This window comes from Nanorana parkeri, unplaced genomic scaffold (genome assembly GCF_000935625.1).
Source record: "Nanorana parkeri isolate BGI_ZX_2015 unplaced genomic scaffold, ASM93562v1 scaffold1778, whole genome shotgun sequence".
Taxonomy (NCBI): Eukaryota; Metazoa; Chordata; class Amphibia; order Anura; family Dicroglossidae; genus Nanorana; species Nanorana parkeri.
Window position 1 is genome coordinate 225,927 of NW_017308046.1, and position 27,277 is coordinate 253,203.

A 27,277-nucleotide genomic window follows, 5' to 3' on the forward strand; every position below is an offset into this window, starting at 1 on the left:
ATATATATATAAAATAGATATTGAGCACTGATGCAACTAATTAGGTAAAATGTCACATGCGCACTTCTTCCAGCTATTCAGAATTAGATGACACATTTTCACCACTGCTCCTTTCGAGGTGATAGTGTGGTCCTCCTCTTTTGGCTTATGCTGCCCACCTACATTGACTTAGTCCCCTCTGGCAGTTTAAACCTCTTCTACTACCGGCAGCCCTTTTGTGAGCCTTAGCTTTGTGCTTTGGGCTTCATTGTTCCTGCTTGCTGCGTCGGATCCCAGACACAAGGGAAGCAGTCCCACTGTAATGAGCCCTTTCAGCTCATGATCCTCTAACAACTCCGGTGCTGCCTGCAGGACACTCACTCAAGGGCCTGACACTGATTTCCTGGAATGTTGTCTTCTGCTTGACACCCCAGAGTCCCCTTCTCTGTTCTATTCTGGGAGGATTTCACCAGTTATGCAGGATTTATGGGCCAAATTGCAACCTTTGATTGCTGACTGACTGCAGAGGACCTAAGCATGCCTCCACACCTTCCCCTGCAATATCAGTCTCTGTTTTGACTGTGCCATGAGCAGCCTCTGAGTGTTCTGCCACAGAGGCAGTCTCTAATAATGATAATTAGACATACTTACTGCTGAGTAGACGCAGGCCGCGGCCGTTACTCCAAGGCTTAGAGTGGCCATTTTAACGCTTATTGATGCAGTGCGCAACACTTTGAAACTTTGGCTAAATATTGGGGGTCTAAACAGCCCCCTGATATTTCCCATTTAAAATAGAAAAAGAGACTGTGTGTACATGAACAGGAATCCTCTATACTGAGTGTTCCTGTTCATTCATACATTGTGGATATAGTATGAGCTACTATGTACACAATTATGAATGAACAGGAAGTGATGTAGATCACTTCCTGTTCATTCATAACTGGTACATAGTAACTCATACTATGTCCTGGTTTTTACAAGCAGTCAGCGATCACTGATTGCTTGTTACGCTCTCCATCCTGACACGTCTGTCACAGCTGACCTGGCGGTGCGGGGGGAGAGAACTCGGTCCATTTTGACAGCTGGCTCCCCCTCACTGCCGGGTTGGGCTCCTGTGACAGCTCACGGCTGTTTGCGCCCGCACACCGATCTCGATCCTGATCGGTCAGAGGAGGCTGAGGGGGGCAGTGCGGGAGGAGTTCCTGGCCTCTTGTGACACGCCGGGTGTTTACAGCGCTCTCCTCCCCCACACCACTCGGCATCATCTGACAGTTTCTCTCCTCCCTGCTGGACGCTGCCCTGTGTCTGAGGGGACACAGAGCAGCGCACAGTGGGGAGGAGAGAAACTAGGCATGTACCACAATGATGGCACTTTTGGGCGATATGTTTCGGCGGCCGAAATTTCAGTAAGTCCCTAAAATATACCCTTATACTTTAAAGCAGACCTAGCTTCATATACATTTTTTAATGAAGTGCATGGATGCTCGGTATAAAAGTAACCCTTGCTGGTATCTTTTACAAGGTACTATTCCTGACAATACATTCCTCATATGTTCTTCCGAGAAAGCCAGCATAGTCTTTAGGGCTGGTTCACACCACAAACAGTGTGTTCTAGAACAGTCAGCCTCTGGAACGTGCTGTATCACATTCCACAGTAACGCCTTCTGTGTTCAGGGCCGGGAGGGGGGCGTGGCGGTGCGATCACCTGCACCAGAACGAGTGGCACATCAGTGCTTGCATTCCGGTGCAGTGCGATCTGCAAAAATAGTGCTTGCAGCATTTGTTTTGCAGATCCCACTGGACTGGAATGCAGGCACTGATGTGCCACACGTTCTAAAGTGGGCGATCGCACTGCGGGCAGGGGGCGTGGCCACCCCCTCCCGCCCCTGAATGCAGGAAACTGGCCGGAATGCAATACAGTGCGTTTCAGAGGCTGACCACTCTGGAACGCACTGTTTATGATGTGAACCGCCCTTCAGTCAACATCTACTTCCTGAACTAAGCTCCTTCCCTAGATTACACAGTAATGGTAAAGGATATCTAAACCCAATAACAAAAGGAATATATTGAGGCTTAACAGACTTTAGATGAGGTGGCTGCATTTATTCTTCATTTTTCATGTTAAGAAATAAGAATATTTTCAGCAAGTACAAAAATACCTGTTGATATTGCCAGAATTGTGGTGCCCTTGTCACTTTAAGCTGAACTGAATGTTTATCTTCCTTCCGTAAACCATAAAAGTGTAGCCACCTCGGAACAGGAAGTGTGTTGTTCACATGATTACAGGGTGAAAATAAGGCGGAAAAGCCTAAATAAAAAAAACTAGGATTCGCAAGCTTCAGTTTATTATTTTTTTTATTTTGTTGTTAAATACACTTTAATGTCTGTGCAGTAGCATTTATGTTCTATGCTGTGTGTGAACGTATCTCCTACAAATCGGCTCTTACTGTTGCCACTTATCTAGTAGCAAACTGATGACATAATTCTCCTAGATTGCACCTTTCACTATAGGCACAGTCACCTGCTTGGAGCTCAAAGACTACTTTTGTGTTGCTGTAAACTGTGACCAGAGTATTAATTCAAACTTGTAAAACCACTAATAGATCCACTTCAAAAGCAGTCATGTCACAATTCTAGAATGCATCCGTATAGGAAGCTATGATAAAATCACTCGTGTTTTGGAAAATGGTGGTATGAAACTAATTTTGAATAAGGTTTTTGATGCAGTTTGTTTTAGGCTGGACTTTTGCATGCATGCAGCATGTGTGGTAATGCACATGATTATTCATTAAAGGGTCCATATAGTTTACCTTTAATAATAGGAAATACATAATTTTTGTAGTGTAAATATTGGCGCATTTACAATGTTATTAAGACAAGTTCTATGTGGTGTTGCACCAGCCACGGCAAATCACGTTAGAAGTGATATGCAACAGTTTCCATAAATGTCTGATTGTATGTGGCAAAATTATGAAGCATTTGCGCCAATGTTCTTATTTAAAAACCGTTCTAAAATGTACACCATTATCGGAGTGGTATAAATACTGCACAGAGGAGTGTCGCCTCACTATAGTATTACCTCCGATTTACACCAAGATTTTGCACTTGCTGGAGTAATTGCCCTTAAATCTGGCATAGCACATGTGACAAGGTATCCAATTGGTGCGCACCACTTTTGATGTATTTTTCACAGGAAGTGCTATTTAAATATATAGAAATTGGTGCATTTTTTGCAGTGTCTTTAACCCCCCATATTGTTTCAAAGTATCTTTCCAGTTGTAGGTGTCAATAGGATATATTTGTTTATACAAGAAGCCATTATTGTACATTACAAATTTGCTGCATGTATTTACACCTGTTTTCAATTTCCTTGTTTCTCACCTCATTTATCATTTTTTGTTCATCTGCAGGTGTTTCTGGTCCGCAAAATTACTCCACCTGACAATAATCAGTTGTATGCAATGAAAGTCCTCAAAAAGGCTACACTGAAAGGTGGGCAGCTTGCATGAAAACATTTCCTTTCCTTTGCTCTAGTTACCACTTTAACTTTAGAATTGCTTTCCAAGAACATATAAATTATTGCTTAATAGATTTACAAGGTTCAGCTTGTCTGCTGAGCCATGGATTTTGTCCAGGTTTCATTACCCACACTCTCCTTCCAACTCTCCTCATATCCTTATTTAGGTGAAATAATGCACTGTGGGGGGATTCTTTTGTAGAGGGAAGGTTATGAACTTGCACAGCCACAGATGATACTTTTTTGTTTTGTGTTAAAGTGTAAATTGAATATACTGCAGCTTACCAGTGCTTAAAAGTGATGGCTGCATACGTTTTCCATTTTCACGCCATAAAAACATTTTCAACTAGCACGGTAAATACATTTTGATCTTGCCAGATATGCAATGTTATTATCACTTCCTATGAAGCAAGGATGATGCAAACAAGTCTGTTCAGGAAAGCTGACCTTAGTTGTGGGTAGACTGCAATTTAGATATCCAGATTCAAATTTTGTTGCTTTAATGTTCACTCATAGAAATATGTTTTACAGCTATGGTTTACTGCCCTTTGCACATCTTCACTGCTTCTTGTATTTTTATTGATTAAGTCCAATATTGTGAGTATAGAGATATTTTACCTTACCACCCAAAGCTTCCAATTGTGATTGCCCCACTGAAAAATTATGCAAAACTCATTCTTTCTATAGTAAATTTTCCAAGAATACGTTATGCTTATTAAACAAAAATATATATACTTATATTACTTCCATTGCACACACACACAATCTTTTTGGTTCACCGTAGCTCTCACTGGTTCTTCCTGCTTACCTCCACAACACTACAGGAGACAGTGTGGGCCTGGAGGTCATCAAAAAAATTGTTAGATTTATTTACATTGCAGGCAAAAGAACATTTTTGTTAAAGTTAAAGCCTACTGGGTGGATTTAGCTGCTGAATTGTTATGTTTTGCATACTGAACAGGAGCATCTCACTGCCATAAATCCCAAATCGGTTACCACCCACCTTTGCATGTTCTAGCACCTACTTATAAATGCTCTATAATATAAAATAAAGTATATAATATAATTATAAAATAAATTTAAAAAAAAGTGCACACCCAGTAACTTGAGCACTGGTAATTCACCAATGGAGTTCTCAAGAGATATAAAACATTTCAGCAAAATCAGTGTGCTTTAATATATAGTGCACCTACACACACACTATATTGCCAAAATTATTGGGACGCCTGCTTTACACGCACATGAAATTTAATGGGATCCCAGTCTTAGTCCGTAGTGTTCAATATTGAGTTAGCCCACCCTTTGCCGCTATAACAGCTTCAACTCTTGTGGGAAGGCGTCCACAAGGTCTAGGCGTGTGTCTATGGGAGTGTTTGACCATTCTTCCAGAAGCACATTTGTGAGGTCAGGTACTGATGTTGGACGAGAAGGCCTGGCTCGCAGTCTGCACTCTAATTCATCCCAAAGGTGTTCTATCGGGTTGAGCTCAGGACTCTGTGCAGGCCAGGTAAGTTCCTCCACCCCAAACTCGCTCATCTATGTCTTTATGGACCTTGCTTTGTGCACTGGTGCGCAGTCATGTGGAAACAGGAAAGGGCCATCCCCAAACTGTTCCCACAAAGTTGGGAGCATGCAATTGTCCAAAATGTCTTGGTATGCTGATGCCTTAAGAGTTCCCTTCACTGGAATTAAGGGGCCAAGCCCAACCCCTGAAAAACAACCCTACATCATAATCCCCCCTCCACCAAGCTTTACACTTTGTCCAATGCAGTCAGGCAAGTACTGTTCTCCTGGCAACTGCCAAACCCAGACACGTCCATCGGATTGCCAGACAGAGAAGTGTGATTCGTCACTCCAGAGAACACGTCTCCACTTCTCTAGAATCCAGTGGCAGCGTGCTTTACACCACTGCATCCGACGCTTTGCATTGCACTTGGGGATGTAAGGCTTGGATGCAGCTGCTCGGCCATGGAAACCCATTCCATGAAGCTCTCTACGCAATGTTGTTGTGCCAATCTGAAGGCCACACGAAGTTTGGAGGTCTGTAGTTATTGATTCTGCATACAGTTGCTGTTGTTCCCAGTTGCTTCCACTTTGTTATAATACCACTAACAGTTGACCATGGAATATTTAGTAGCAAGGAAATTTCATGGAACACCTGAATCCAATGATTTGGAGGGGTGTCCCAATACTTTTGGCAATGTAGTGTATTATATACCATTTTTTAAAAGACAAAATGGGCTTTAATTTGATGTGACATATATGCATATATAAATTATTTTCTTTTTTTAATAAAAAATGCACAAAAAACCCCCACATATTTCACCGTTTTGGCAATAGTGTAAATAATTAGTGAAGCTAACAAAGTAATTCATAATAATTTCTTATATTTGAGAATCTTTATGATGTGCTGGAGAAGTCTTTCTGCAATAGTCCAACTCTCCCATCATCACTGCAGGATCTTGGTGAAAATTGTCATTTCTTGCTTCTGAGTGGCTCACTGATTTTCCCATAAGTCTGCACGAAGATAAAAGTATAATCATCCCCTGCTAAGGAAGCTTCATTTTTGATGAAATACCCCATAAAGGTTAACTACTTCTAAGGGGATGCAGACACTGCAACTTTCCTCATTAGGACGCTGAGAGTGCACCAGGTGGTTATAAAGAATCAGATTCTTCAATTTGGTGGCCGGTCCACACCACAAACCGTGTGTTCCAGAGCAGTCAGCCTCTGGAACACAATGTATCGCAACCCGGCCGGCTCCTTGCATTCAGGGGCGAAAGGGGGACTTGGAGGTGCATTGAAGTCAATGGCACCGCAGCCACGCCTCCCGCCCGCACCCGAACACGTGGCACTTCAGTGCCTGCGTTCCGGTCTAGTGCAATCTGCAAAAATATTGCAATAAATTGCAGCATTTTTTCAGATTGCACTGGAGCGGAACGCAGTCACTAAACTACCACCCGTTCAGGTGCTGGCGGGGGACGTGGCTGCGTTGCCATTGACTTCCATGCAACGCCACGACCCCCTTTCGCCCCTGAATGCAAGGAGCCGGCCGGGTTGCGATACACGGCTTTGCAGAGGCTGACCGCTCTGGAGCGCACTGTTTGTGGTATGAACCGGCCCTTAGGGATCAGTTTGAAAAGGACCGAAAAAGGTAGGAATATGCAACAAAGTTGCAATGTACATTGCTCAATAAATATACATTCTAATGTATAATATACATTAGAATGTACATTGATCACTCAAGTACAGTATCTCTTGATAGTACAAACATATGTTCTTTCAGTAAGGCAGTGAAAAAATTACTGATGTCCTTAGAGCACTAATACATAGTCATGCAGTTATTCTTTCTCTCTCTCTTCCATTGAGGGGCACAGAGTCTATCACCCTCGGGCTATGCTGCTGCCTACAGGAGGATTAGACACAAATAAAACAGATAAACATGTAGGCTAGCCCAGGATAATCCTCCCACTACCAGCATGCCTCAAATTTTGCTGGTGTCTTAGGAGAATGGACCTTTTTTCAGCTCTGCTGGTAAAAGACTAACTTATTTTTGGTCAGGTTTCTGGCTAGCTCTTCCCAGAAAGGCTTTAGGCTCACTCCTGTGCCTTTCCCTGCAGATTTTATGGCTGATCTGGCCATAGCCCTAGAGGCTTATGAGCCATTGGCTGAAGAGACAACTGATTTTGAGTCGCTCCAATAGCTCTTTTAATTCTGGAGTAAGACTCCGCAAGGATAATCTCATCATGTAGAAATTGAAGCAACTCAAAATCAGATGTCTCTTAGACTTGATAAATCAGAAGCCCCTAGGGATGTGGGCACATTCAACAGGAATTGGTAGAAATTTGAGCAATAGGTGGTCCTGTCAGCCTCACCCAACTCAACAACTTTCGATTAACAAAAAAAAATCAAAGACGCCAAGTGGAAAATTGGCAGCTAACAGTGTCTCCATCTAATCAGATGATGCAGTCACTGTTCAGGTATTCAGACAGCTGCAGGTATCTGCTGTCTGAACACAGTAGCTGACTTGGGAGATTCCTCCATCTTGGTGTGGAAAAAGAAATCAGATTTCTCTTGTTCAGTCTGTGGGCTGAATGACAGAAATCTGTAAGCATTTGGCTAGCTAAAAACCCTAGAGAAAGGCCTGCCAAGTCTCCTCCCTTTTGTTTAGTTACTCCAGGAGTGTTTCATGCCTAGGCCTCCCAAACTTAGTTCTCTGGCAACCCGCAAAGTCTGGTAAAATTCTGCTAAACCCTCCGAAAAGCTGTTTGCCCCTTTCCAAATTGGAAAGTGATTTTTCTAGCGATACAAACTGAACTTTTGCCTCCAGCTCCCTCTTTGGTCCTCACCTTCAACCTTTTGGTGTCCATGCACAAATTAGCAGACCTACCTGTGCCTCTTTTGGGTGTCCCTGCCCCAGCTTTTGTATCAGATAGGTTTCATGAATTATACTCCAAAATGATGCCACTGTTTTCTTTCCTAAAGAGCACATCTGCTGCTTTAGGGCCTATAATTTAAAAACTTTAGCATGACATCTACCATTCCTTCCCTTCCCCAAAGAGAATTTCTGACTTCCATGGTCAGTTAGGACGTGTACCTACAGGTCCCAGTCTTTCCAGCCCTCTGACTTCTCAGTTTTGCTCCTGCACTCCAAGTGTTCTCCTGTGTGCTGGCCCCAGTTTTAACCTTAGTGTGTTTCCATGGCACCCCCATTGTGGGATACTTGGCCGACTTCCTGTGGAGGAACCAGTCAATGTAGGCTCTGTTGGACAATCTCTCTTATTGTCAAGATATTTTCAAGGAGTTGGTTGGATCCTGAATCTTCAGAAATCAGAACTGCCTACAAGGCAGCTCATACCAGAATGTTTTGGGTTTTTTTCCTGCAGAAAAATCTTAAGTTTATCTGATCTCATGTCATTGTCCTTCAGTACGGGATTTGTCCTTTTCTCAATGGTTGCATGAGAGTCATGAGCCTGTGGGTAACCTTTGAGGCAGCCACATTTCTCCAGGCTCTCTCTAGACTGTCTCAGCGCTACATATTGTGTCATGGAACAAGCTGGCTGAGTGTCTGCTCCAAGGGATCAAATGGTCCCTGGTCTGGTCTCACACAGCTCATTCTGGTAATACTGTTACAGAAAAAGTGGATTGTGGCACAATTACATATTCTAAAAGCATATCCATAAAATCAGTTCCACAGTAGATGAACAGAGGCTTTTTCAATATGGCACGGGATGGCTCACTACTGGTGACGTCAGCATAAAGATCTTAGTCCTAGGGATTGGAGTAAAGGGTATTTATTATTTAACCCCATCGTGACTGACGACGTACAGTGTACGTCGCCAGCATCGGGGCTGTTTAAACAGACTCCCGGTGACTTTTGCCACCGGGACTCTGTTTAAACTTGTAGAGCCGACTGTCGGCTTTACAACAGAAGCGATCCTGGCGACTTACCTGTCGCCAGATCGCTTCTGCGGCCTCAGTCATGAAGGGGTTAAGTATTAGGATTAAGAGTGCCTGTAATTCATTTTCATGCAGGGCCAAGCAACAAGTTTATTTAAAGCATAACTAAACTCAAGAAAAAAAAAAACTTGATGTATTGCTGCTAACCTTCGATGTGGTGGTGGCATTAGTTTTCTTCATGTTAAGAACTTTTTCAGCAAGTCCAAAAAAAACCTACTGATCTTGCCAGAAATCCAGTCCTGTCACTGCTGGTGAGCTGATAAGAAAGCACAAAGAACTTTATCTTTATTGTGTACACTACTAATTCCATCAGCCGACATCTAATGGAGATGAACAAATGTATGAATTCCAGCCTGGGTGGCTGCCATGGCTTTCTGTAGATACAATATAGAAGCAATCATAGCAACCCAGGGACAGAAAGTGTGTTTTTCACAGGTGAAACTAAAGGAAAAATGTCCAAAAAAAGAAAACAGCCACTACATCTAAGGTCTGGTAGGCTATAATATATACAATGTTTGGTTTTTGGTTTAGGTACATTATAACTTCCCCTACCTACCCTGCTATTCCAGCGACATAGAAATACCATGTACATCTGGGTTAATAAGAACATGTGATTGCACTTCTGCTTTACAATTGACCCAGCATGATCATATTGGGTCAGGGATAGAGTCTTCATGTACTTATTCCTGCTGCTTAATTTTGTACTTACATGTTATACATACTTGCTCCTGCTGCTTAATTGTTTTCTTCATTGTGGCGAATACACAAGGCAGCCTACAATCCACATTGGCTACCAACATGTTTACACTAGTGTTTTCTTCCTTTTATATTGCAGTTATAGGAACAAAAATTCATGATGAGAGGGGACAGGGAATTCTGTAATTTATGACAAGCCATAGATAGAAATTTAATAAAGACCTGGCATTTTGCCAAGTTACATTCCCAGTTTTATGTAATGAAAATGTATATGCGACTTCATGTTTTGTGGCAAACCATAACTTATTTATAGAAAAGTATGAAAACTGAGAATTGATATGGAAATGCATGTGTAGTTTTGTTTTAAAACTTGCTTCCTTAATTTAAGTTGACCACACTTGCAGACAAATTTTGTTTCATATGCGATATGATCAACACTTACCAGTGTGAAAGCCCGCTAATGCACTCAGAATATATCCAGTCAGTGCAATATGCTGTTGTTGATAAATCTATTTGATCTGGCAGATCAAATCTAAAATAAAAAAGTGTGTTGCCAGCCTAAGACCTCATTCACACTGGCAATGACATACATGCATTTATAGGGTACATCTATTTGCACAGTGTGAAAAATTCACACTGTGTTTTGCCTGCTTTTAGGTGCATCTGGTTTAGCTGCGCTTAAAGAAAATAGAATTCTGTGTTTCTAGGGTCAGATTAGATACTCTAAACCCGTGTAAACACAATCAAGTTCAAATGCTGGAGAACTTTATCTGGGAAGCATGAAGTTTGTTTATACTCCCCTGATAATTTTTCCCGTCTTTAAATAAACCAAACACAAGATGCTGATGTGAATGTAAGCCTTTTTCACCTTAGTGGAAATTACATGTCATATGTTTACTAGAGAAGAGCTGCTCATGGTATGTATTCAATTAAGTAGTAACACATATAGTACCCGTTGCCTAGTAGATTATGACTTTTTTTCTACATTGATTAGCAGCTTCCATAATGAATATACATCATTAATGTTAACACTGTATCTCTTCTATTTTGACAGTTTAAAAGGTGTGAAGTATATATTTAACCACAAGGTTTTTCTTTATCTCTCCCATCTTTAAAAAGTAAGAGACCGTGTAAGGACCAAAATGGAACGTGATATTTTGGCTGACGTTCATCACCCATTTGTAGTGAGGCTCCATTATGGTAAGTCTGAGGCTGTGCTTCTAGGGAACATTTTGATGTCTTGAAATGAAAATTGGATTTTGGTAGCAGTAAATCATGTTTAATGTAAAACATGTCTGTTAACTGAAATGTGTTTTTTCATGGCAGCATTCCAGACAGAGGGCAAACTTTACTTGATCTTGGACTTTTTACGTGGTGGAGACCTCTTTACTCGTCTTTCAAAGGAGGTTTGTATGAAAATTTTTGGGCCCAAAATGACAACTTTCATATCTTTTTTTATTCTGTCCCTTTAACCAGTTGACATCCGCGGTGTTAAACCCCCTTCCCATCCAGGCCATTTTTCAGTATTCAGCGCTGCGGTACTTTGACTGACATTTATTCCGTCATGCAGCGCTGTACTGATAACAATCCCCCTATATAATAGCAAAGGCACACTGACAAGTCCTCTTTATGGAGACATTACGGGTCTCTAGGACCCACGCGAACGAGCACATATAGACGATCGGCGGGCTAATCGCCTATATGTGAAACACCCGGTAACGGGTGTGTGCAATGGTCGGGTCTTTTCAGCCCGTGCGTGCAGAAAAAAAATGCTGTCTGGCGACGGCAACCCGCCAATGCAGCAGAGCCGTCCGTCCGTTTTTTTACTACGGGCGGACGGCAAGTGGTTAAGTTGGCAGTTTTTATGAACCCCAATTCCAGTGAGCAATAGTGCATCTGTTGCTGTAAAAGAAGAATTGAGCCATTTAGAAATAGACATATTTGCAGTGCAATCCAGGCACAATTAGGGGTCTGTTTATAAACAATTCACAAAGGCATTCATTCTGCAAAACTTCGTCTGCATTTGTTTTATGCGAATAGCAGCAATCAAGCGTTCTTAGTATATTTTCCTTTTCAGGTGGAATGAACCCTTCAGAAAATACCACATTATGGCCTCTAGATGGAGCTGAGGAGCATAGGAAATGTGGGATTTTTGTTTCCTATGTTCCTCTGCTCCATCTAGTGACCATAATGCGGTATAACATTACATTTGACCTGAAAAGAAAATACACTAAGAATGCTTTGCCGCTATTCGCATGGAGTAAACGTTCACAAAGATTCACAGGTTGAATGGCTCTGCAAATTGTTTACAAATAGAACCCATAGTGTATTCTTTGTTTGGAATATAGCATTCCCCACAGCTTCTGGCTGCATCTGGCCCTACAAGCCAGCCATGGAGTTGTTCTTACAACAGATTTATTGTAGCTCACGTTGTTAGTGAGATGGAGCACAACACCGATTCCCCTGCTGAGTGCATCATAGAATTTTGCAGTAAATGTGGTTGCGAGCTATGTTATCCTGGTTTTATTTTTTGACCTTTCTTTTTAGGTCATGTTTACCGAGGAGGATGTCAAGTTTTACCTGGCTGAGCTGGCTCTGGGTCTAGATCATCTGCATAGCTTGGGGATTATCTATCGGGACCTCAAACCTGAGAAGTAGGTGTTATAAGTTTGCTGCTCTGCATAGGTTAATATCTAGCATTTACAAGAAAAAGTATGTGAACCCATTGGAATGAACTGGTTTTCTGCAGTAAATTGCCATAAAATATGATCTGATCCACATCTAAGTCACAATAATAGACGAACACAATGTGATTCGGCTGCTATCACACACACCATTCTAATTTCTCATGTTTTTTTATTGATCACAACAGAGCGCCGCCCACCGGAGCAGCAGTGACGCGACGCTCGGCGAGGTAAGTAAGAAGAAGAAAAAAAAAACATAGCGCAAGCTTCGGCGCTAGGCTTCGGGGCATTTTGACAAGTACAAGTACTTGTCAAAATGCCCTGTATCGGGCCCGATTCCGATGCTAGTATCGGTATCGGGACATCCCTAATCACAACCATTAAATATTCACAGTGCTAGAGATCAAAAGTAAGTGAACCCATAGACTAATTACTTCAACAAAAGTGAATTGGAGTTAGTAGCTTGCACACTAGAGGTTCAGTTAATTAAATTAGTTTGGAGGTGTGGTTTAGAGCTACTTTGATAAAAGATACTCAAACATTTTAAGATTGCTGATCTTAAGGAGCATCAACTGATGTAAACTATGGCTCACAAAAAGCAGCTCTCTGAGTAGTTGATCTGCATAAGGCAGGAACGTGATACAAAGCAATCTCAAATTGTTTAGGCATCCCTTACTCAACAGTTAGACAAATTGTCTATAAATGGAGACAGTTTAGGACAGTGGCCACTCTTCCTAGAAGTGGGCACCCAGCCAAGATGACTCCCAAGGCACAACACAGAATCCTCAAAGAGGTAAAGAACCCACCAATAACAGCTAAAGGCTTGAAGACATCACTTGAACCAGAAAACATCCCTGTTCAGGAGTCTACCATATGTAAGTCTTTGATCAGGCAGGGTGTCCATGGCAGAACACCACGGAGGAAGCCGCTGCTTTCCAAAAAAGAAAAAAAACATTGCTGTGCGCCTGAAGTTTGCCAAAGAGCACATTGGCAAACCGCAACGCTGCTGGGAAAATGTTTTGTGGACTGATGAAACAAAAGTTGAATTGTTTCCATCAGAATACGCAGCATTATATGGAGCAAAAAGGGCACAGCTTATCAAAACATCATCCTAACTGTGAAGTATGATGGAGGGAACATCATGACAATGCGCCTTTTGGAGCGGCCCATTTAGAGGCCAGACCTTAAACACATAGAGATGCTGTGGAATGACCTCAAGAGAGCCGTTCACACCAGGCATCCTCCAAATGTGTCTGAGCCATAGGGGGTACGACCAGCTATTAACTCCAAGGGTTCACTTACTTTTCCTCCAGCACTGTGAAAGTTTAATAGGTGTGTTCAATAAAGACACATTTTCAAATCTTAACTCAACAAACTGAAGGGAGAAGCTGCTCCAGATTTGGTCTTCTCCAGTTCTGATAAATTCCCCACATTGTGTTTGTCTATTGTGACTTACTGTAGGTGAGGATCAGATCACATTCTATGGCAAATGACTGCAAAAAAAACCCAGTAAATTCCAAGGGCTCACATACTTTTTCTTGCAACTGTAATTAATGTGCAATAAGTTTGTAATATGATCTAAAATTTATGGTGGATTTTTAAAATGAAGTCTTGATTAGGAGTGTTTACTTTGTAAGGTTATGGCTTCATGTGAGTTTAATCTCCTGCCAAGTGGTTGAATATCTCAGTAGCAAGTGATTAAATATCACTGTGGACTCCTAACCTAAGCGTATGGTTATAAAAGACATTAAATAGAGGTGAGCTGAACAAGGGTAAACCTGACCATACACATTGGGCATGCATGTTTATATTGGATAAGTATTTTGCAGACACAATCTCAGTGGAATAGGGGATGTTCAGGATAATAGCTATAATTTTTTTTTTTAAGGAGATCTCTTGGCAAGAGAACGTTTGTGAACACTTTGCATGACTATTGTTTATATTGTACATTCTAGTGTCAGCTGTTGCTGATTCTGTGCAGGCATGCTGCCTTCTTGAAATTGTGCAAGGCTTCCCTAGCAGCTGATGATGTCAGGACTGGGAAGAGGGGGAGTGTTATTGCTCCCGGAAGTGTCGGATGTGGTAGAAAATTGCAGAGCATAATTCATTAAAAAAACAAAACCCTTTTTATTCTATCTGCTGAAAAACACCTGGGTGGAATATAACGAGATGCAGGATGTTGTATCATAAGCTTCTTACAGTTAATTCCAGTATGAACACCTTAATGTTGACTTCAGAATCCAGGGAAGAAGTGCTTTAAATACAATAGAAAATGATAAGATGAGTTAGTCACAAGCTGTAATCGTGTTGGGCCATTTGCTGGCCGGTGCTTGGCATTTGTCCAGTCCCAGTTAATGATTTCTTCTTGGGTTCAGTTGTAAATCTAAATGTCTTAGAATAAAAAAATATGAGAGCACTTTTTTAGGTGTATTTGAAATGTGAATGTTGAATGACATTTTGCATCTGTTCAATATTACAGCATTTTGTTGGATGAGGAAGGTCACATCAAGTTAACAGGTAAATCTACATTAGATATTTCTAAAATGCTTCACCTTCCTATTGTTTAGATGTGCATGCTGTTCACCCTGTGACCTCTTTCAGATTTTGGACTAAGTAAAGAGTCAATAGATCATGAGAAGAAAGCATTCTCCTTCTGCGGGACAGTAGAGTACATGGCTCCAGAGGTTGTGAATCGGCAGGGTCATTCACACAGTGCGGATTGGTGGTCTTATGGCGTGCTTATGGTAATCACTTTAAAGATATCAGTAGTGGTAGCTAACGAAAATCAAGCAAGTTTATCTTTTTGCATATTGGGCTTTTCCATTTTGACCACTTCTTAGAGATACCTGTTTTTCGTTCAAAATAAGTATGTATTAAAAGATTTAACATAGAGTTTGGCATATTGCATAGTAGGCATTCTAACAACTTAGCATTTCAAGCATGTCAAAGTATAAATTTGCATTATGAGACTGTATAAACAGTGTAGTTGAGGTCCGTTCAAAACGAGAGAGTTCACAGTAGATCAAGACATAACAGTAGAAAGTTTGGAACCATGTGTGTATGGGAGTATTATTAATATTATTATTATTCAGGATTTATATAGCGCCAACAGTTTGCACATCGCTTTACAATATAAGGAAGACATTACAATCACATAACAATTCAAGACGATGGTAAGGAGGGCCCTGCCCTGACAGCTTACAATCCAAAAAGTGGTAGCTGTGTGGGGATGAATTGTTTGAGAACGAGATGGTTCAGTGGTTAGGTTGAGGTGGTATTGAGTTGGGGGGTGGGTTGAGTAGTAGTATTAAAAAGAAAAAAAAGGCTGGTTATGGTATGGTCATTTTAGTCATCTGGCAATGTGAGACAAGTAGATAATGTGTATTTACATACATTCCACCTTTCCAAAACTAGGAACATGTCTCAGAAAGAACAAAGTCAATAGAGTGAGGAAAGCTGGCCATACACTGTAAGAATTACTTAGGAGTTGTCCAAAATTCTAACAGTGGGTGGCCCTGCTGGCTTGACAGAAGACAACTACTCAGTCAACTTTCTCTAGTCACCTTCCAGGACAGCATTAGAGAGATGGGCTCCTCCCACCGGAACAGGAAACACATCACCCACACTTAGAATAAAAAGGAGCACAAGCCTAGCACGCTTCAGTTATTTTGTGTTTCCTCCGGCCGAGCAGGACATCGTAATGTTTGTTGTTTTCCTTAGGCCTTCGTGCTGTTGAGCAGGGGCTTCCCCCCGACAGGGGTACAGCAGAGGGTCAGTGGACCCGGGGGACCCAGGAAGGGGGGCTTCCTGGACAGCCCCAACTGTCCGAAAGAAAATGCCTGTGGTTTACCTGCACAAGCGTGTGCAGGGCAACTTGACCTGTTGGTGTAGTGGACTCGGGAGTTCCCCCGGGCGAAAAACCTCTGCTTCAAAATGGTGTGCTTTTTTCTTACCTGCAACGGTGGGGTCTTTCGGGGATCCTGGCTCCGGTCCGCAGGACTGGGGCGCGGCGTCCTCGTGTGGCATGGGGGAGGCATTTCCCGGCGTAAGAATGTGGGCGGAAATGTCGTAAGTAACGAACTTCCAACAAATCCCATGAGGCATTGCAAGATTCTCACAGCCACGACTCCCAGAGAGATGCATCATGGGATTTGTAGTTTCACCACAGCTGGAGGGCCGGGAAATGTTTGGGATTTTTGTCAGGGGTGGGTGCCAGTTGTCATAATGCAATAGCCCGGCGAGGGGCAGCTCCTATAAGTGAAGTACACGTGTTTGTCTGATAGATTTAGACAAATGTATTTGTTGGTTGTTAGGGCTTCATCCAGTCCTCATCGTTCAGGGGCCCCATGTTCAATTTTCAAAACATTTTTTTTTCCTTTTTTTTTATTTGGATAGCTACCAGAACTGTTGAATTCTGTAATTGGAGTTAAAACGCAGATATTGGCTTGGGTGAAGTGGAGTTTGGTGAAAGGTCAACACGTGGGTTGTCGGGTAGGCAGAAACTGTAATAGCTGCGTCTGAGCAGCATGTCGGAGCTGGAAATACCTGAATATAATTCAGTTTAGCAGTCGGAATTCTTAGTGATGCCTGTATTCATTTAATTTTGTTATGTTTTTAAAGTCCAATAACTAATTTATCTTTGTATCCACTCATCACCGTGGTAGCTATTGTTAGTAGAGGCTGGCTACCAAGTATATAACCAAGCTTTTATAGCATTACAGCCTGGTGTAGGAGAAATCATCAGTCTTCAGTGCTGTAATTTATCTGCAGAGCAGGCAGGCAGGCAGAAGCTGGTGGTGTGATGTGTAGATTCATGTTCTTTGTCCAGAGACCATAGGGCGCTACTAAGATAGCTTTAAAAATCAATCAATCGCTGTATTTAAGATGTATAACTTTTCATGTTTTTTTTAAATTTAATATGAAGAACATGAGAGGAAACGGCAACCTTATAATTCTTCCAATTATTAATCTTGTCTAGGTTATGCAAGCTCATAATCGGAACTGTAATTTTAAGTGTCACCTGGAAGTTAGGTCAGGGCCAGTTCACTTCAATTGTGTCTCTGTGTTTACTGCATTCTGCCACAGGGAGCTGATTGGACATGAACAAAGCCTAAAGCAATCAAAACATCATATTTTACATTTATTATTTTATTATCTTATATTTCTATGTTTTATAGTATTTAGTTTTAAGCAGAGATTGTTTATAGCCACATTTTACTGGCATCTATATTTATCTTGAGTTTCTAAATAATTCAGGAGTTAAATATGTAGAGCTGCAGCTAACGATTATTTTCAAAATCGATTAGTTAGCCGATTATTAAGTTCGATTAATCGGTTAATCGGATAAACAATAAAAAAAAAATAAAAAATGGCTCCAGTGATGGGACTACTAGTTTGTATTGAGATTGTAGTCCATCGCAGGAGCAAATTGGCTTCTTCATTTCCATCCCCCACCACCAATACATGCAGTACAATAACAGGCATTGCTCCCATAGCACCTTTGCTTGGCCTCTTGGTTTTATATATGTAGTTATTGTATTGTAATAAGGAGCTATTTTTATCAGCTAAATCATTATACAGATGAACATACAGCCCTTGAGGGTTTTTGTCTTTGTTTACTGAGCTTAACATGCTGCTTACAATATACCAGGCACATATTCTGTCTCTAGATATGTCTGTTTGGTTCTAAACTGCAGGCAGAATACAAAATTCCATTAGAAATGAGACATAGTTGTTTACCAGTGCCTTCATTGTGTGTTTGGGATCCACGTCAGTTATGTTTCCCTGTGTTAGGACAATTGCTGGCATATTTTAGGCTAAAACCATCATTTGCAGGGAGGTGAATGTGTGTGGCAACTAGAGATTGTGATCAAGCGTATTGGGTTTTCCCCGCAGATATCAGTGGTGAATCCCTGATGAAATTGATTGTAGCTGGCAGCTTTGGTGTATTGTTACTGAGACCTGAATTTGCCATTTGAAGAATGTGAAATCCAGATGTTTTGCAAATGGCTGCTTTAGAGACTTGAGCTGGCAAGCATGCAGCTAAAACCAGTTGTCATATAGGCTCTTTTGATGCAGTGAATGTGGCAAGGTTTATCTGGCAGTGATTGATGGGTGAAGTTTTATTTCCCAGATTTGAAAACATTTACTGCATGTAAGAAAGCAGTAATGTAGCGGCCACAGATTTAAAAAACTCTGTCAAGGGAAATTAAAACCCATACAAATTCTTCCATTAAGAGAAGGGTTATTTTGCTCACCTCTCTGTTGGCCCTTACTCTCCTCCTTTCCAACCATATAGTGGCTCCGGCATTCAATACTTCCAGGAGTGTCAATTGCCTGTGTCCTCTGTCTCCTCCTTCCAAGCCCTACTTTATGGCGGTGTCCTGTAGTTTTGCGTACTGAAGATACTGATGGGAGCGCGCAAGCTCAATTTAAAGAAAAATGTTGCCAACCTTATCCCTTTTGCTACCAGAGCAGTTTTTCCCCAATTTTCTGCACATGTTAAAATGCATTTTAGAAGGCCTAAAGATTACTTAAAGCCCCAGACATTATATATTTTCTAAAAGCAGAGACCATGGAGAATAAAATGTTAGTTATAATATTATGTTACAAGATGGTTTATCAAAGCCATTTTTTAAAATAAAAAAATACACTAAAGTTAATTCTAGTACACACAAATACACAACATATATTACCCAATTTTAAAAACATTTTTGTCTCCTTTTTTTTTTCTTTCCCCCCACAGTTTGAAATGCTTACTGGGTCCTTACCATTCCAGGGAAAAGATCGGAAAGAAACAATGACACTAATCTTAAAGTAAGTTGTTGATGTAGCAGATGTCATTAGTAGGTTGTTTCAAATTGTGTACTCTTCTTCTTGCTTGGTGCTCTATGCAATCAAGCAAAGGACACACACAGTCCTGTGTACTTACCGGTAGATTCTTGTTTTAAAATAATTCTTCAGAACGTTTGTTTGGTTTTCCTTTTTGTTAATTAGGTCACATTGACCATTTTTTTTTTTAATAAATTCTTTATTTCACATTTTCCAAACAATACAGGTAATATATGTGGCTAGAGCTTCTTCATTATCAGGACTTACAATGTAACCAACAGTTATGTGGCTATCTTAGGACCCGGCTGACGATAGTCAAGTAAAGTAGCTATGGACATGTGCATGCATGTTGACTAGCTTATGATCAACGTATAATTGAAGGTGTTCCTGAAGTAGGTGGAAATATTGGCGTAGGCCCCGGGGAACCTGAGGGGCCAAACGACGCTACAAAAACGGCCCGTGGTCCATTGGAGTAAGTCCTGTCGTATCTTAAGGAGTAGCGGGGGGAAGTTGAGACTAAATGTCTCGGAGAGATTTCTGGGTATTTTCGTGCCCAGGTATGTGATTGCCGAGGTAGACCATCTGAAGGCAAAAGACGCGCGAAGCCCATGAGCCGCCGACGTGGGGAGAGTGACATTGAGCGCGCTCGATTTGGAATAGTTTATTAAGAAATTGGAGAGGGTTTCAAATCGGCTAAATTATTCTACTAAATTGGGCAGGGAAATGACAGGGTTAGATAGAAAGAATAGTAGGTCATCCGCAAAGGCTGCTACTTTTTGGGAGGTCGATGGTCCGGTGGGAATGCCCATGATATCTGTATGGGATCGAATTTTACAAAGGAAGGGCTCTAGGGTTAAAATAAATAAGAGGGGGGACAGGGGGCATCCCTGTCTCGTGCCGTTACCAATTTCTAGGGGTTGGGACAGGGAGCCATTAATTTTGACCTGTGCTGTAGGGTGAGAGTAGATCCCCCTGATCCATGTCAACATCCTATTACCCAGTCCTACATATTGCAGGACTGAGTCCATATACTGCCAATTCACCTAGTCAAAGGCCTTTTCGGCATCTGTGGACAGTAGCATGAGGGGTATGGATCTGGAGTTAGCAGCATGGAGAGTAGCTAGTACTCTTGTGGTGTTGTCTCGGGCTTCCCTCGTGGGTACGAAGCCCGATTGGTCAGGGTGTATTACCGCAGGCATCAGGGGGGCTAAGACAATCATTTTTTAACCTAGGGATGAAAAAAAATTGAAAGAGCAGAATGGAACATTTTTCTTGAACAAAATTTTAACAGTGAATGTGGTTTGCATTTGGGAAATCCAAAATCAAATGTTAAAACTAAAAATATCACCAAGTCTCTGATGGTATTCTGAAAAGCTTTTTGGTATGAACATAGGTGCAACAATCTAGTAAGTAGTGTATGGCCACATTTAGAAAACCTGTTCAGTGTGTATAAACCTGCTGAGGTTTTTAAAAAATCATATTGCATATTATTCATGCTAGTTAGGAAGTGTGTCCTAAAAAGTGACTTTACCAACTTTGCATCCTGCAAAACACGGTGCACTTTTGTGGTTGGACTTATAGAAAATGCTGCCTCGCTTCCTATGGTAAGAGAAATATGCAACATTCATATCTTTATGCCTTTATTACACAGGCAGTAATGCAAAAAAGGATATTATATAACAAAGTTTACTGACCTGCTCTAAATCATATCTAAAATGTGTTCACTTCAAAATATATATATATTTTCCTATAGATTAGTGTTACCCAACAGATGGCTTGCAGGCTAAGATTCAGCTTTTTGACACGCTGTACACGGTTGCCATCCACTTGTTGCACATGGCGTGACGTTGTATATCTTTAGAATTTATTAAGGGTCACAGGATCATAAGTAATACAGAGACAACTGGGTTATGCTGCTGCCTTCAGAAGGAGTTCGGCGCCGGCAATGAAAAAAAATTGGCCAGCCAGGTATAACCCCACCCTCTCCCATCATGCTTCAGTTTTTCTGCTAGTGTCCTGAGAGAATGAACATCTTTCTCCTTGCAAAAAAAAGTTTGACAATTTTTACTAGACATTTTGCATATTTTCCATGAGATATTTTACTTCGATCAAGTCTTTATTCCTAGCTCTCAGGTGTGGCTCCCTGTTTTGCACTCTCCAGGGAGGAATTTTCTACAGTTATGTTAGATTTTTATGAACAAAATCACGGTCATGATGACGAAATCAGACGCAAGGGCCGTAAGCGTACTTCTGTAGGACCTTCTCCAGAGTTTGTCTCTGAAATACCTGTTGCAGCTTCTGCACATAGTTGAGGATGCTCCCTTTGATGAGGAGCCTCACCAGCCCATTCTGAATGACTTTATGCCTGGAGAGCCTTAGTCTGCTGATATAGCTATTAGGCCTAAAGATAACATCAATTCATATTGACGCAGTACACGTATATTTAAAACCGAAGCATCCTGTATCTGAAACAGACATGTTACCAGTCTAGGCTCCCTTAAAGGTCTTGAAAAAGTTTACTTTTCCAGTTCATTCCTTACTTAAATCTGTTCTGTATGGAGAGTGGTCTACTCCTGACAAACTTTGTTTTTCCATCCCAAATATTTTTTTGAGCAATATCTGTTTGAGGAGTCATTTTCTGACCTTTTCATTACACAGTATTGATTTTTCAGACACTAGGTGGTATGCACTAAGTGTATGTCCAACGAACCCGCAACTATCCTTGCTGATCATTCACTTATGGAAAATTTCCAGCTTATACCCTCAGCATTACACTATTGTGTTGATGGGTTAGAGGAAACTGTCCATCTCATCTCCAGAATAAGTCTCATATTGGTTAATATTTTGAGTGCTCTTTGGCTCCTTTTGGCTAGACTTCTCTTGTTCAGCTCCGCAGATTAAGCCAAAGAAATCAGTCAGATATAGGAATCTCCAGACTGTAAGTACCCACAGCTGTCTGAATACTGGAACAGTGATGGCATCTGATTGCATGCAGTCACTGTACAGCCAACAGTTCTCACTGGTCTCCTTTGATTTTTTTTTAGTCAGTTTGTCAAGCCAGGTGCTGCCGACAGGACCACCCACAGTTCTAATTTCAGCCAATTCATCAGGAATCGTGCAAAATTCGAGCCATGTATGGCTAGCTTTACTAGGATGTTTGTGGGAGAGTGGCAGTTGTACAAGCACAGTTTATTTGGGAAATCGGCGATGTTACCATTACAGCTTCTTTGGAATCATGGCAGTCTTACTGGGGCAGCTTTTTTAAGAGGGATGGCAGTCTAGCCTAACATGATTTTCTTTTTTTTCTTTGCTCCCAGCCCTACAGCCATGCAAGGAAAATGGTGGAACTTTATAAACAGTGGACCTTATTTATCTATTCTTCCCAGAAAACAGTTGTCTGTAGTGCTCCACAGCAACCAGTCAGGTCAAATCTGCACTGAAAAATGACATTTGAAGAATGAAAGCTTGAATCTGGTTTTCGTTAGGACAGTAAACACAGATCTTAGTTTAGACATATTGACAAATGAAGTAAAATGAGGTTTCATTTGACAGACCTGTACATCCTGTCTCTGTTCTAGAGCCAAATTGGGAATGCCCCAGTTTCTAAGCAGTGAAGCACAGGGCTTGTTGCGTTCGCTCTTTAAAAGAAACCCTGCTAACAGGCTTGGTGAGTAATTTTTTTAAATGTGTTGCCTTCTAGAACAGCAGGGTGTCTATCTGCTTATCTTGTTTCTGTGCCATGCTTGCTTATTGATTGCCAACATACTGCACGTTTCAATTTTCAAGGATCCGGCTTAGATGGAGCAGAAGAGTTAAAACGTCACCCATTCTTCTCTACCATAGACTGGAATGTAAGTTTCATATTCAGTAAAGGTTCTTATTTCCCCCACACTGTACATTTGTTGCTCGCCTTTGTGCACTATGGTTTGGTATTTGCTACACTCAGAAGTTAATGTTCATTATCATACATGGTAAAGAAGCTGGTTGTATGCAACTGTGTTCTTGGACAATAAGGTTTTTTGTTTTATTATTTCCCTTAACTTAAAAATTAACACACTTTTTGTATTACACAAGATCATATACAAGTCTATTGATGGTTGCTATCTAAAACCTTTTTACAACCGTTTAAAAGATTGTCCCATTTAGAAATTACATGTTATTGCATGTTGTATGAACTCTGATTTGTAATTTGTAACATAACTAGAACTGTGCCACCTAGTGGCCAAGTTATTGCAGAAAGGCAAAATTGTTTTAAATCTTGTTACACAATAGTTATGGGAAAATGGGTGAGCTTGTCTTTGTTTTCTGCAGTAAGAAGAATGTATAAAATTTGAGAAACTAGAAAACATTTTTTTTAGCATGATAGAACTAGACGCACTTTTTATTTCATAAACTACCACTACGTATTTCTGGGTTTATTTATTCCAAAACAGAAATTGTACCGCAGAGAGATTAGTCCTCCATTCAAACCTGCCGTCACTCAGCCAGATGACACTTATTACTTTGATTCAGAGTTCACGTCACGCACTCCAAAAGGTCAGTATCTTCTATTGAACAAATTCACATGACAAACAATGAACAGTATCAGACTAGTAACCGATAACTCCAGAACGTAAAGGCAATACTTTGGATTTCAGTGCTCATAAAATAATTAACTTTTAAAGTGATCACTACAGTATACATGAACCTTGCCAAGAATTGGAAAGTACATATGCAAAGCACAGAGACTCCTACAAAGTTGTCAGAGTGAAATTAATCCTAGATATCTAGTATAAATTTTTCCTTATACCCCAGTGAAGTAATAGGTATTGTGTTACCATAATACATCATCTCCAATGGTGCAAAAGAACAAAATGGCGATGCCCCAAACCTTGCTTATCTTTATTCTAATAATAAGACTTTTGTTGTTTTCATTCTTCTCTAGCGAGTGATTGCTATAATAGCCAATCTTAGGCTATCACAGGGATCATGAATGAGATTGGGAGCGGGTCCGCTCAGTTTAGATCTTTAGTTCGAGACCAGGAGCTGTCAGTGACAGCTCAATCTCTTTGCTTGTAGAAGTTCAAATCAGCATGCTTCCTGCACACAGGTGTGCATATATGTGGTATCTATATACCTGATATGACCACATATATGTGATGTTGTCATAAAATATCTATCTATTTATCTATCTATGTATCTATATATATAGATATATATATATATCTAGAGAGAGAGAGACTGACTAACTGCCCCAGCACATTAGGAAACATTTACTGTGCTTTCATATTCATATCTGTTCTAAAATAAACCATATAGAATGAACCTAATAAGTAAAAAAAGTATTACTCTTCTGTTCATTGAGGGACACAGAGAAGATCATAGATCTGGAACCACTGTTGTGGAGGTGTGTGGCGGCTAGGTGGGGTCGGCCACAGGGTTACCGCCCTATGGCCTGCCAACAGTAGTATTCAATCGAAGTTAGCTGCCACACATCTCCACAACAGTGGTTTCGAGGTCTACAGTCTTTTCTGTGTCCTTCAAGAAACGCAAAGAAAAGGATTTTACAGTGAGTACAAAAATCCTATATTTCTAGGTTGCAATGCAAAATGGATATCAATGAATCCAGGATGGACAATTGTTTTTTCGTTTTTAACAGATTCTCCTGGAATACCACCCAGTGCAGGGGCTCATCAGCTCTTCCGTGGATTTAGTTTTGTGGCTCCTTCTTATGGCGGGGAAGATAAAACATGTTTTGCCTCTCCTTCACTATCTGTACCAAAGGTGACTTTCTTACATTCCTATTACAGTAATTCACTGCACTAGGTCCTCCCTTTCCTACTGCTGTATATGTTGATAGTTTACATATGTAATACTTTGCCCTGATTGATACAAACCCATCTCTTGTTTCTATACTTGTATCATCTTTGTCTTATTCCCTTCTTCACAAAGATGCTCAGTAAGAATGTCGCATTTGCTGACGTGTACACGCTGCGGGAAACTATTGGCGTGGGTTCATACTCTGTTTGCAAGCGCTGTGTTCACAAGGGAACCAATATGGAATATGCTGTAAAGGTATGGAAAAATGTATATGAAGCTGTATTGATATGCTTCTTGTGTTAAAGCCTAACTCCTGCCATATAATTTTATTTTATTAGTTTTGATAGAGTAGGGAAGGGCTAGAGCCTCTGAGGTTTTTATTGTTGTCTGTGTCCCTATTGGAGAGATTTTTCCAATGGAGACACAGACCAAGAAATATATTACAGTGGAGAAGAGTTAGAACATCAGTGCCTTTCTGTCCTGCTGGCAACTGCACCCTCATTTCTTGTATGGGTGTCACAAAGACAAAAGTGAGAGGAAAATCTCCCCAGTAGGATCACAGACAGCAGCTCTATCCCAAAAATTGTCTGGAGTTGGGCTTTAGTTTTTGTGTATTTTTATGAAGGAATTTTAAAATGGCTGTTATAATTGTGTGCTTTTTTTTTCATCACACCACTTAACGTTTCTTCACCTTCATGTATGTTTATTCCTCTGTTCATGGTCCTTTGCTGCAGATAATTGACAAATCCAAGAGGGATCCATCAGAAGAAATAGAGATTCTACGCCGATATGGTCAGCATCCGAACGTCATCACACTAAAGGATGTAAGTGCCGTGTTTGTCTATACTTTCTCAAGGTATCCGTTTATTTGACACCATCTGGGAACATTGTTCATATCCTGGTCTGGTGCTGATATACAATCCCTATCCACAGGTATATGAAGAAGGGAATTCTGTCTACCTTGTGACTGACCTTATGAGAGGTGGAGAACTGCTGGACAGGATTTTACGTCAAAAGTTTTTCTCAGAGAGAGAGGCGTGCGCTGTTCTCCTGACAATGTGCAAGACTGTGGAATATCTGCACTCGCAAGGGGTAAGTCCTGTGTACAGTTTTTACACCCATATCTTTCTTTGGAGGTGTTAAATATACACCTAAGACCTTATGTTAGATTGCCTTGCCATACTAGTTTCTATATTGCAGGTTGTTCACAGAGATCTAAAGCCGAGCAACATTCTGTATGTTGATGAGTCTGGAAATCCAGAGTCCATAAGAATTTGTGATTTTGGGTTTGCAAAACAGCTACGAGCAGAAAATGGATTACTAATGACCCCCTGTTACACAGCCAACTTTGTGGCCCCTGAGGTAATTATGGACATACAATTTGCAAATGGATATTTATTTTAGGAGAGAAATAGGTGTAGCTTTGGAAGTGTGTGAACTTTTAGGCTAGGTTCACACCGTTTCCTGGACCAGATCTGGAATGCAGTGCTTAAAATGGGCTTCCAGGTGCGTTCCAGTGCGTTTCCATGCATTCCAGTGCATTACAGACTAGAGAAAATGAGACGAGCAGTATTTTTATTTTGTCTGGCCCCGAACGGACTGTGCTGGTGTGGACAGAGCCCAGAAATACCATAGGGATACATTGGGATGCTTTTTTGGTCCAGGAACAACATGTTCTGGTCTGCACATGATCCAGACATGGTGTGAGCAAGCCCCTAATGTGAAAGAAGGTCTAAAGAAAAAACAATGTTTATTTTTATAACAAGATGCTGTTGACCTATTGAAGTACAACCAGTTATTTTCCTTGAAGTAATGGAGTAATATACAGTCATATCCCAGACACTGTGCAAGCTATTATGTCTGTGCATGCCTCTGTACTACATTATATGCATATTGACAATTCCGTTTCATATAACAAAATAGTGGGCAATCTATTGCATTGTTGAAGCAGCCATTTTTCCTAATTTTATTTTTTTTCTCATATGTGCCTACATGTTTAAAAAGCATGAAGACCTCACAAAAAAATGTTTCTGAAATATTTTATATAGCCAGATTAAATGCAGTTATTGCTTAGCCGAGTTATTTTTAACTGTATTTTTTTCTATTTCAAATGTTGCTTTACGCAAAAGACATACCCCCTGAGACTCAGTCTCTGACAGCATCAACTCGCCGAGAAGATTCAGAGTGAAATCCATTGTAGTTTTATTCTAGGCTAAATGATTACATAGGATGTTTTCTGGGTTTTCCTTTGAAGTGCAAAAGCACTTTAGAGTTGAAGGAGAACTATGGGTTGAGTGAATTACACTCATGC

The 27,277-nt window shown here is 40.9% G+C and overlaps 1 protein-coding gene across 1 annotated transcript in view; it reads left to right on the forward strand.

Annotated features, from left to right (window-relative positions):
* Nucleotides 1-27,277, forward strand: part of LOC108799653 (ribosomal protein S6 kinase 2 alpha) — a 43,616-nt gene that overhangs the window by 1,953 nt on the left and 14,386 nt on the right. The window contains exons 2-16 of the mRNA XM_018571549.1: nucleotides 3,390-3,471; nucleotides 10,772-10,852; nucleotides 10,979-11,058; nucleotides 12,200-12,306; nucleotides 14,816-14,853; nucleotides 14,938-15,080; nucleotides 19,082-19,152; nucleotides 22,746-22,834; nucleotides 22,954-23,018; nucleotides 23,601-23,703; nucleotides 24,806-24,922; nucleotides 25,061-25,221; nucleotides 25,701-25,790; nucleotides 25,900-26,058; nucleotides 26,167-26,328. Of these exons, the coding sequence (XP_018427051.1) occupies nucleotides 3,441-3,471; nucleotides 10,772-10,852; nucleotides 10,979-11,058; nucleotides 12,200-12,306; nucleotides 14,816-14,853; nucleotides 14,938-15,080; nucleotides 19,082-19,152; nucleotides 22,746-22,834; nucleotides 22,954-23,018; nucleotides 23,601-23,703; nucleotides 24,806-24,922; nucleotides 25,061-25,221; nucleotides 25,701-25,790; nucleotides 25,900-26,058; nucleotides 26,167-26,328 (1,497 nt within the window). The 5' untranslated portion in view covers nucleotides 3,390-3,440. The remainder of the gene's footprint in view (nucleotides 1-3,389; nucleotides 3,472-10,771; nucleotides 10,853-10,978; nucleotides 11,059-12,199; nucleotides 12,307-14,815; nucleotides 14,854-14,937; nucleotides 15,081-19,081; nucleotides 19,153-22,745; nucleotides 22,835-22,953; nucleotides 23,019-23,600; nucleotides 23,704-24,805; nucleotides 24,923-25,060; nucleotides 25,222-25,700; nucleotides 25,791-25,899; nucleotides 26,059-26,166; nucleotides 26,329-27,277) is intronic.